Source organism: Oncorhynchus kisutch, linkage group LG13 (assembly GCF_002021735.2).
Source record: "Oncorhynchus kisutch isolate 150728-3 linkage group LG13, Okis_V2, whole genome shotgun sequence".
Classification (NCBI taxonomy): domain Eukaryota; kingdom Metazoa; phylum Chordata; class Actinopteri; order Salmoniformes; family Salmonidae; genus Oncorhynchus; species Oncorhynchus kisutch.
Window position 1 is genome coordinate 15581093 of NC_034186.2, and position 12278 is coordinate 15593370.

General features: G+C 42.5%; 1 protein-coding gene across 1 annotated transcript in view; it reads left to right on the forward strand.

Moving 5' to 3' along the window:
* col24a1 (collagen type XXIV alpha 1 chain) overlaps positions 1-12278 on the forward strand; it is a 265549-nt gene that overhangs the window by 188533 nt on the left and 64738 nt on the right. Inside the window, exons 29-31 of the mRNA XM_031785672.1 lie at positions 1322-1375; positions 1537-1581; positions 5433-5477. Coding sequence (XP_031641532.1) covers positions 1322-1375; positions 1537-1581; positions 5433-5477 — 144 coding nt within the window. The remainder of the gene's footprint in view (positions 1-1321; positions 1376-1536; positions 1582-5432; positions 5478-12278) is intronic.

Below are 12278 nucleotides of genomic sequence, written 5' to 3' on the forward strand. Positions count from 1 at the left end.
TGATGGCTCCGAAAGCCTTTTGGAGTGGGTCTGTGGACTTTTCCATGTGAATATTAAAGTCACCAAAGATTAGAATATTAACTGCTATGACTACAAGGTCCGATAGGAATTCAGGGAACTCAGTGAGGAACGCTGTATATGGCCCAGGAGGCCTGTAAACAGTAGCTATAAAAAGTGATTGAGTAGGCTGCATAGATTTCATGACTAGAAGCTCAAAAAACGAAAACGTCATTTTTTGGGGTAAATTGAAATTTGCTATCGTAAATGTTAGCAACACCTCCGCCTTTGCGGGATGCACGGGGGATATGGTCACTAGTGTAGCCTGGAGGTGAGGCCTCATTTAACACAGTAAATTCATCAGGCTTAAGCCATGTTTCAGTCAGGCCAATCACATCAAGATTATGATCAGTGATTAGTTCATTGACTATAATTGCCTTTGAAGTAAGGGATCTAACATTAAGTAGCCCTATTTGGAGATGTGAGATATCATGATCTCTTTCAATAATGACAGGAATGGAGGTGGTCTTTATCCTAGTGAGATTGCTAAGGCGAACACCGCCATGTTTAGTTTTGCCCAACCTAGGTCGAGGCACAGACACGGTCTCAATGGTGATAGCTAAAGCTGACTACACTGACTGTGCTAGTGGCAGACTCCACTATGCTGGCAGGCTGGCTAACAGCCTGCTGCCTGGCCTGCATTAAAGACAGGAATCGGGATGGAGAGGGAAGGAGAGAGAGAGAGATAGAGAGGAGTGGGTTGCAAAGGTCAGCAGGTAACCCCCAGATAGACACAGACAAAGAAGAAGCTGATTACTCCCAAGTTGTTGATATTATGCAGTCCAACTGTCTGTCTGTCTGGAATTCCATGCGGATGTGTTTGAAGACAAAAAGGGCCTGCACAGTAGACTGCTACCATGTGCTGCTCCTAACACCAATGCCCTTATGTGTTTGATGCTACCCATGATCTCGCCTCCTCCACCCCATTATTTTATTGAGACACTCTAGATGATTTGGTTACGCCCATATCCCATATTGTACACTGCTAAGTACAGTAGGTTTGGGTGGGTGTGCGTGGTTGTGTGGGTGTGTGCGTGTGTGGTGTGTTGCTGTGTGCGGGTCTGAGAGTGTGTGTGGGTGTGTGCTTGTATTTACGAGTGCCGTTGTGTGATGGGATGGCTGAGTGGTTTGTAAACCATGCATACAGAGAGGGCTAAGCTATTTGTGTGTCATAGGGGCCCAGGGATACACACACACACACACACACGCACACGCACACACACACACACACAGAGGGCTTAGCAGCTGTGTTTCTGTGTCATAGGGGCCGAGGGGTGCAGACGGTCCACTGGGGGAACCAGGGCCTGAGGGCACCAAGGTAAACATCTTCTCACCCTCAGAAGAACATTATACTGAATGTCCTCTTTCTACCTGACTTAAAAGCCTTGTTCTGTGCACTTTGACCGGATTAAAAGTCTATTTGTTGCCTCACTAAGATCTCTCTTTATTCCTCTTTCTCTCTCTCTTGCTCTTCTGCAGGGAGAGCAGGGGGAAGGTGGAACGAAAGGGGAGCCTGGGTTCATAGTGAGTACTCTGCATCACCTGTCTGCTTTACTTTCTACCACTGACCCAGCACCTCAAGAACATGTGTGCTTTTAATTTAACATCAGAAATGTATATACAATGTGTGTGTGTGTGTGTGTGTGTGTGTGTGTGTGTGTGTGTGTGTGTGTGTGTGTGTGTGTGTGTGTGTGTGTGTGTGTGTGTGTGTGTGTGTAGCAGAGTGTGGCAGTGTGTGTGTGGGAGTTTGCTGTCCTGTGTGTTTCTGCACATGACTCTGTCCCTATTCTGATTAGAGGGCACATTGAATGGGGTGCAGGAGGCCACTTACGATGACAAAATAATTGGATCTCAACAGAAAGTCCCTTATCGTTCACCTGAGGCAAGAATGAGGCAGGGTTACTTCCTGTATCACCCCTGCTGAACAATTACAGGCCAGAATGAGGCAGGGTTACTTCCTGTATCACCCCTGCTGACCAATTACACGCTAGAATGAGGCAGCATTTCTTCCTGTATCACTCCTGCTGACCAATGACAGGCCAGAATGAGGCAAAGTTCATTCCTGTATCACCCCTGCTCCTGCATACATTCTACACAACAGACTCCACTGTGTAGGAGACCTACCCCATGTGTTATTATTCCTACATCTGAGTGAAAAGGTTACACTTGGGCCACCATAACCTGAGGTTTAAATTGCCATTAAGATCTGTGTGGGAGATCGGTAGACTTTAATTAACGGTTTTATTTGCAGAGGGTGCCATTCTTCTGATGCCTGTATCAAGTTATAGTCAATGAAAAACCTCTTCCAGCTCACAGTAATGAAACGTGAGCTATGTCAATAAAGAGCTGCAGCATGCAAGAGGAACATGTACCCTGCTCTGTATTTTAACTGTAATCAATGTGTTGCTCTTTATTTGGGATGAAAAACATGAAAAACCTGCCCTGGCTTTATATTTGCTAGCGTCATTGTCTCCATTTTGGTTGGGGGATTTCATTAAAACAACCTGTAGATGGGTAGAGCCATTGGTTGGATGGAGAGAGTTTATGAAGGTAGATTATAGTGAGTCATTTTTGCTCATCATTTTGGATGAATCTAGATGAGTGTAATGGTTCCTAACATGATGGACCAGTGCACCCGTGTCATCTCTAGCTTTGATGTCCTGTGTTCTAGTATTATGTGTGTTCTAGTATTGAAAAATGGACAACAAAGTATCTCTTCTATTCTATCTTTGATGTCTTCAATGGCATTTCTTTAACAGAGGATAGATAGTTCAGTTAGGAGCAGAAATGTTAACACACGTAACTGCCAAAATAATGGAAACACTCAAGTAAATGAGGGATACAAAGTATATTGAAAGCAGGTGCTTCCACACAGGTGTGGTTCCTGACTTAACTGATGAGCTTGAAAACGATGTGAACCATATGCCATGGCCGTCTCAGTCACCACATCTCAATCCAATTCAACACTTATGGGAGATTCTGGAGCGGAGTCTGAGACAGCGTTTTCCACTACCATCAACAAAACACCAAATTATGGAATTTCTTGTGGAAGAATGGTGTCGTATCCCTCCAATAGAGTTCCAGACATTTGTAGCATCTATGCCAAGGTGCATTGAATCTCTTCTGGCTGGTGGTGTCCCAACACCCTATTAAGACATTTTATATTGTTTTTTCCTTTATTTTGGCATTTACCTGTAGGTGAACTATAGTACCTCCACTAAGTTGAGGATATCTTGGATAACAGAAGATATTCATAAGACTTGCATACAGTGTCAGATCTTAATTTGTGCCAGTTTGTTACAGCAGGAAAATAATCCTGCAGCAACAGGTAATGTGAATTATTACAGTATGTGGATTATATACTGAACAAAAATATAAACTCAACATGTAATGTGTTGGTCCCATCTTTCATGCAGTGGTAGCTGGTGGGAGGAGCTATAGGAGGACGGGCTCATTGTAATGGCTGGAACAGAATTAATGGAATGGTATCAAACACATCCAACATATGGAAACCACATGTTTTGACTCTGTTCCATAATTCTATTCCAGCAATTACAATGAGCCCGTCCTCCTATAGCTCCTCCCACCAGCTTCCACTTGTTTCCTAAACTAAAGAAAAGAAAATCCCAGAAATGTTTCAAATGCACAAAAAGCTGATTTCTCTCAAATTGTGCACAAATCGGTTTGCATATCTGTTAGGGAGCATTTCTCCATCCACCTGTCATATCAAGAAGCTGATTAAACAGCATAATCATTGCACAGGTGCACCTTGAGCTGGGGACAGTAAAAGGCCACTCTAAAATGTGCAGTTTTGTCACACGACACAAGGCCACGGATGTCAAGTTTTGAGGGAGTGTGCAATTGGCATGCTGACTGCAGGAATGTCCCCCTGAGCTGTTGCCAGATAATTGAATGTTCATTTCTCTACCCTAAGCCACCTCCGATGTCATTTTAGAGAATTTGGCAGTACGTCCAACCGGCCTCACAACCGCACACCACGTGTAACCACGCCAGCCCAAGACCTCCACATCCGGCTTCTTCACCTGTGGGATCATCTGATCCCAGCCACCCGGAAAAGCTGATGAAATGGTTTGAGCAACCGAATAATTTATTTTCGTGCTCGTCGTCCTCACCAGGTCTTGACCTGACTGCAGTTCAGCATAGTAACCAACTTCAGTGGGAAAATCCTCACCTTTGATGGCCACTGGCATGCAGAAGAAGTGTGCTCTTCACAGATGAATCCCGGTTTCAACTGTACCGGGCAGATGGCAGACTGCGTGAATGGTGTCCTGTGCTCAAGCAGTTTGCTGATGTCAACGTTGTGAACAGAGTGCGCCATGGTGGCAGTGGGGTTTTGGTATGGGCAGACATAAGCTACGGACAACAAACACAATTGCATTTTATCCTGAGGCCCATTGTCGTGCCATTCATCCGCCACCATCACCTCATGTTTCAGCATGATAGAGCAAGGCCCCATGTTGCAAGCATCTGTACACATTTCCTGGAAGCTGAAAATGTCCCAGTTCTTCCATGTCTGCATCCTCACCAGACATGTCACCCATTGAGCATGTTTGGGATGCTCTGGATCAACATGTACGACAGTGTGTTCCAGTTCCCGCCAATATCCAGCAACTACACACAGGAGTGGAACAACGTTCCACAGGGCACAATCAACAGCCTGATCAACTCTAGGTGAAGGAAATGTGTCGCACTGCATGAGGCAAGTGGTGGTCACACCAGATACCGACTGGTTTTCTGATCCACGCCCATAGATTAGGGCCTAATGAATTCATTTCAATTGGCAAATTTCCTTATAGGACCTGTAACTCAGTAAAATATTTGAAATTGTTGCATGTTGTGTTTATATTTTTGTTCAGTATAATAAATTGACATTTTTGTAGGGGTTGATACATTTTTCATAAAGGGAAAAACAAAGTCAGAAATTTCAGAGGAAATTACAAACTTCAGGAGCCTTTTAAAACCTCAAATATACTACAAGTTTTAAATGTGCTGCATTGCAGGTAAGTTCTCCTGCAATGTGGTGATCAAATTGAGATCCTACATCTGTAATACGAACTAGTGCTCGTAGTCCACTAGGGACGGTACTGTGTAACTGGTACACTCATCATGCAATTATCCCTGCAGGGGTGGGCAATTCCAGTCCTCGGGGGGCCTGATTGGTTTTGCCCCAGCTAACACCTGACTCCAATAATCACCTAATCATGATCTTCAGTTTAGAATGCAATTTGATTAATCAGCTGTGTTTGCTAGGGCTGGAGAAACATTGTGACACCAATCAGGCCCCCGAGGACTGGAGTTTCCCACCCCTGAATTGTCGTGACTCAACCATCTATTACATGCCTTTCCTCTTGCAGGGTAAAGCTGGCGGTCCAGGGGAGAGAGGCCTACCAGGGAAACCTGTGAGTACCTTGCATTACATTCACCTACACACTGTATCTCCATTACTTTGACAGCGGTGATTGACAGGTTTGGTTGACATGTTTGATTGACAGGTTTGATTGACATGAGGTAAAGAGGCCAACACCAGAGCTACATGGGACTATGTATTAAAAGTCCCGCCCCTATAAAGAATTTCGACCAGTTTTCTACCTGTTATATAGGCCCCCATTACAATTATTTCCACCACACTTTCTACCTGTAATATATGCCCCTAATTAAAATGATTTCCACCACAGCTTTCTACCTGTAAAATAATCCTTGCCCTATAAATTATTTCCACCACAGATTTCTATCTGTAATACAGTCCCAGCCTTATAAAGAACTTCCACCACTGCTTTCTACCTGAAATATAGTCCCCCATTAAAATAATTTCCACCACTGCTTTCTACCTGTAATATAGGCCCCCATTAAAATAATTTCCACCACAGCTTTCTACCTGTAATATAGGCCCCCATTAAAATCCTTTCCACCACAGCTTTCTACCTGTAATATAGGCCCTGATTTAAAATGATTTCCACCACAGCTTTCTACCTGTAATATAGGCCCCGATTAAAATTATTTCCACCACAGCTTTCTACCTGTAATATAGGCCCCGATTAAAATGATTTCCACCACAGCTTTCTACCTGTAATATAGGCCCTGATTAAAATGATTTCCACCACAGCTTTCTACCTGTAATATAGGCCCTGATTAAAGGTGGTGTAATTTCGTCCATTATAATAACCTAGATTGATATGAAGTGTGTGTGTGTGTGTGTGTGTGTGTGTGTGTGTGTGTGTGTGTGTGTGTGTGTGTGTGTGTGTGTGTGTGTGTGTGTGTGTGTGCAGGCACATATCTTAAATCATCAGAGTTGTTTTTAATGCGCTCAAGAGAACAACATATACTTAGTTTTACCTCCATTTAGTAGAGTACTGAAATGAAGCTCCTCACAAGCTAGCAGTGAACATTTAGCAGAAACATAACGCTTTGTTGCATATCTCACTGCTTTCTTCCATGCACTGTTCCCTCTTGATGCCAAATTATTAACACTTCTTAACATTAGTTCAATGGATTGTGGTCAGTAAACCCATGGAATATGGTGTCAATAATATATTTTTAAAATCTATTATCATGTGCAAATGAAGTGCATAACTATATCATAATTTTCCATGAAAATAAATAGTTGGGAAAAGTATTTGTAATTTTATTGCAATGTTTTCAGAAACCATGTCCAATATTTGATTGGCAACAAAAAAAGCCTCATGTTGATGATGGTCACTGTTGATGATGGTCACTGTTGATGATGGTTACTGTTGATGATGGTCACTGTTGATGATGGTCACTGTTGATGATGGTCACTGTTGATGATGGTCACTGTTGATGATGGTTACTGTTGATGATGGTTACTGTTGATGATGGTTACTGTTGATGATGGTCACTGTTGATGATGGTTACTGTTGATGATGGTTACTGCTAACTAATGTGAGCTAGTCATGCTACTCGCAAATTCTAATTACGTGCAATATAGCAGGATTGGGATTTTAGGCTGCCATCCTTTGGATTATGTTGGAACTGCATAAACGACACAACTTTTGCAGATAGTGTGTAAAAACGCAGGCACCAAACACGTTTGAAAATCATGATTTTATAATATTTGTGGTAATAAATCGCAGATTCCAAGGTCAATTACCTACAGGACAATATTTCTAATTAATTACACAAAAACAAATACCCCCCGTCCAACAGCCCTGTAGTAACAACACTTCACCATTTTCCACACATGTACCAGCACACAATCCTTTCTCCTAATAAAGATTCACAATGTTTGTCAGTTATATTATACAGTACTAGGATGTTAGTCCATAAAGATTAGAAATTATTCCAAATTAAACTGTAGGTGCAAACCTGTCTATGACTTCACTTCCCAAGCGTGTTAGTATGTATATCTTTGTCAATTGTCATGACGCATTCTATCTTGGGTCATTGGGCTCCTAAGCCAGGTATGTTGATGTCTTAATTAATGCACAGAAAGATGTCTCACAAATGCTAACTAGGATGGTCAGCGCGGCCTGTATGATTGCCTTCAGTGATGGGAACATATCAGGGTCTAACAATTTACACACACAGGACATGTCAAAAGTGGCATCTTTCTTTTTTTGAAAGGTAATGTTTAGCAAGGACTACCTTCTCTGGCTTGAGAGGAATATGCCATGTTTGTCTTGTGTGGGCCTCCCCTCTCTATGTTCTCTCTGTCCTGTCTGGTAACCTCTGTGTTCTCTCTGTCCTGTCTGGTAACCTCTCTCTGTGTCTTCTCTGTCCTGTCTGGTAACCTCTCTCTGTGTTCTCTCTGTCCTGTCTGGTAACCTCTCTCTATGTTCTCTCTGTCCTGTCTGGTAACCTCTCTCTGTGTCTTCTCTGTCCTGTCTGGTAACCTCTCTCTGTGTTTCTCTCTGTCCTGTCTGGTAACCTCTCTCTGTGTTTCTCTCTGTCCTGTCTGGTAACCTCTCTCTGTGTTCTCTCTGTCCTGTCTGCTAACCTCTCTCTGTGTTCTCTCTGTCCTGTCTGCTAACCTCTCTCTGTGTTCTCTCTGTCCTGTCTGCTAACCTCTCTCTGTGTTCTCTCTGTCCTGTCTGCTAACCTCTCTCTGTCCTGTCTGCTAACCTCTCTCTGTGTTCTCTCTGTCCTGTCTGCTAACCTCTCTCTGTGTTTTCTCTGTCCTGTCTGCTAACCTCTCTCTGTGTTCTCTCTGTACTGTCTGCTAACCTCTCTCTGTGTTCTCTCTGTCCTGTCTGGTAACCGCTCTCTGTGATTTCTCTGTCTTGTCTGGTAACCCCTCGCTGTGTTCTCTCTGTCCTGTCTGCTAACCCCTGTCTGTGTTCTCTCTGTCCTGTCTGGTAACCTCTCTGTGTTCTCTCTGTCCTGTCTGCTAACCCCTCTCTGTGTTCTCTCTGTCCTGTCTGGTAACCTCTCTCTGTGTTCTCTCTGTCCTGTCTGCTAACCTCTCTCTGTGTTCTCTCTGTCCTGTCTGCTAACCTCTCTCTGTGTTCTCTCTGTCCTGTCTGCTAACCTCTCTCTGTGTTCTCTCTGTCCTGTCTGCTAACCTCTCTCTGTGTTCTCTCTGTCCTGTCTGCTAACCTCTCTCTGTCCTGTCTGCTAACCTCTCTCTGTGTTCTCTCTGTCCTGTCTGGTAACCTCTCTCTGTGTTCTCTCTGTCCTGTCTGCTAACCTCTCTTCCTTGCTGTCTGAAGTTCTGCTTCCCTGGATCTCCTATATCATTACAGAGACGGCACAGACAAACACTCAGAGAAGCAATATATATATATATATAGCAATATACACAACATGAACAACAGGCAAATAATGTTTACCTGAATTTTTTTCACTCAATCTTAAACCTGATTAACATTCAAATGTCTTACCCTTCACAAACCACAATACCTGTGTTCTCTCTGTTGCTTTAGCAACCAAATCCAAATACATGCAGCCATGGGGCAAAACAGATGAGGTTGGCTGAAATTGTTAACATGTAAGCTTTGTTTAGTCTCCAATGTTTATTGAAAACAAATACATTTGCACAATGACCACTTGTTGTTTCAAAAACATTGTTGTAGTTATTGGTTAGCTAGCCAGCCAATGTTTGCCTTATTGGCATTGCCATGAAATCAGTCAAAACACCTCAAAACAAGACATGGTATCAATAACTTGATGAAACATGCTGAACTAATCCACAAATTATTCCCCACATGGCAGTGTCATTCTTGCTAGCAATCTTGCCATCCAGAATCACAGCAGGCTGATTTATGCCCCTTGGAAGCGTGCACGTCGTTTTCATGACGTTGTCAGCCAACCCATCTATGTAGCTAGATGCTAAATAATTATATTGTAAACACACACACACACACACACACTCACAATGTATCCACTTACTTCTGCAAATACAACAGCCTGCTCTGTGTTTACTGAGCTGCATCTTCAATTCCGTAAGTCCATCTTCTATAAATTGGGGGAAAATACTCAGCTATCCAGCTTTGTTTTTCAACAGATAGCTACAGTTGAAGTGGGAAGTTTACATACACTTAGGTTGGAGTCATTAAAACTCGTTTTCAACCACTCCACAAAAGTCTTGTTAAAAAAATATAGTTTTGGCAAGTCGGTTAGGACATCTACTTTGTGCATTTTTTTCCAACAATTGTTTACAGACAGATTATTTCACTTATAATTCACTGTATCACAATTCCAGTGGGTCAGAAGTTTACATACACTAAGTTGACTGTGCCTTTAAACAGCTTGGAAAATTCCAGAAAATGATGTCATTGCTTTAGAAGCTTCTGATAGGCTAATTGACATCATTTGAGTCAATTAGAGGTGTACCTGTGGATGTATTTCAAGGCCTACCTTCAAACTCCTTGCCTCTTTGCTTGACTTTATGAGAAAATCAAAATAAATCAGCCAGGACCTCAGAAAAGAAATTGTAGACCTCCACAAGTCTGGTTCATCTTTGGGAGCAATTTACAAACACCTGAAGGTACCTTGTTCATCTGTACTAACAATAGTACGCAATTATAAACACCATGGGACCACGTAACCATCATACCACTCAGGAAAGAGATGCGCTCTGTCTCCTAGAGGTGAACATACTTTGGTGCGAAAAGAGCAAATCAATCCCAGAACAACAGCAAAGAACCTTGTGAAGATGCTGGAGGAAACAGGTACGAAAGTATCTATATCCACAGTACAAATGAGTCCTATATCGACATAACCTGAAAGGCCACTCAGCAAGGAAGAAGCCACTGCTCCAAAACCACCATAAAAAAGCCAAACTACGGTTTGCAACTGCACATGGGGACAAAGATTGTCCTCTGGTCTGATGAAACCAAAATAGAACTATTTGGCCATAATGAGCATCGTTATGTTTGGAGGAAAATGGGGCGGTTTGCAAGCTGAAGAACACCATCCCAACCGTGAACCACGGGGGTGGCAGCATCATGTTGTGGAGGGTGCTTTGCTGCTGGAGGGACTGGTGCACTTCACAAAATAGATGGCATCATGAGGACGGAAAATTATGTGGATATATTGAAGCAACATCTCAAGGCATCGGTCAGGAAGTTAAAGCTTGGTTGCAAATGGATCTTCCAAATGGACAATGACCCCAAGCATACTTCCAAAGTTGTGGCAAAATGGCTTAAGGACAACAAAGTCAAGGTATTGGAGTGGCCATCACAAGGCCCTTACCTCAATCCCATAGAAAATTTGTGGGCAGAACTGAACAAGCTTGTGTGAGCAAGGAGGCCTATAACCCTGACTCACTTACACCAGCTCTGTCAAGAGGAATGGGCCAAAATTCACCCAATTTATTGTGGGAAGCTTGTGGAAGGCTACACGAAATGCTTGACACAAGTTTTGAACAATTGAAAGGCAATTCTACCAAATACTAATTGAGTGTATGTTAACTTCTGACCCACTGGGAATGTGATGAATTAAATCAAATCTGAAATAAATAATTCTCTCTACTATTATTCTGACATTTCACAATCTTAAAATAAAGTGGTGATCCTAACTGACCTAAGACAGGGAATTTTTACTAGGATTAAATGTCAGGAATTGTGAAAAACTGAGTTTAAATGTGTTTGGCTAAGGTGAATGTAACCTTCCGACTTCAACTGTAGCTAATTGAGCTGACGTTACCAAAAGTAGCTAACATCATGTTAGCCTTAAGTTAGCTAGCTATCTTTATTAGCAATGTTTTGCATATTTGGACAATACTTGATTAGACAGTAATTGGTTAGTTAGTGATACTTTGTCGGGTGGTGAACATAGCTCCAGCAGTTTCATTCAGTGTCCAGATAGCTAATCAGTAACTATACTGTCAAAACCCTGCTCATGAAATCTGCTAGCTAGACTGAGTAGTCCCTCACGTTAGTTAGTTAGTTAGTTAGTTAGTTAGTTAGTTAGTTAGCTTAACATTATCTGTCAGTGCAGCTTTTGAGTCAATATGTTGAAATGTAAGTTAGTCGAATCTGGCTTACTGTGAGGTGAATAACTCTGAATAACATCATCATGGGCTAACAAAATGTGCTATAGTAATAGCAAGCTAACAAAGTTTACCTCGATTCTCCTTCTCATCTTTGTGTTCTCTCCCTCGGAGAATGAACAGTTGCCCGCATACGGCGGAATATCATTTTTGGGGACGAATTAAAAATGTAGCACTTTGACTCCACCTCCTAAAGTGCCACCGTACACAGAAATGCTGGTTTTAGGCAGCACTGAAAAGGCAGGCCAGGGCCCATGTTTGGAGTATTCATTGCAGTGTAGCCTAGCTTGTTTTTGTGCTTCTATCCCCTTGTGTTCCTGGCGGCGTGAAACTGAGACTGGGATGTTTTCAATGTTGTAAGTCTTCACTACGGGGGAAAATATCTGCTTTTCTACTTAGTTAATGATGGATTGCAGTGTTGTGATATAACCACTGAAGGATCAAATGATTCCCTACTGACGGGAAATGTGATTAAAGAAACATACAGACAAAAGTGCTTATTATTATCAAGTGAGCTGCACACAATTCATAGTGTTGGCTGCTGTTAGCCCTGTACAAACATTTCTCTCTGCATCTCTGTGTATCTGTGGCTAGCCAGACATGATGATCCCTAACTAGAGATTGCCTGGTAGAGCCTGATGCATGCTCAATGACTCTTGGATCCATTCATAGATGCTTGGCTTGCTTGTTTGGTTTGATAAATGACCTATTTTCAGCCCTGTTAAGTCAGACTTGGCGTAACACTTGACAA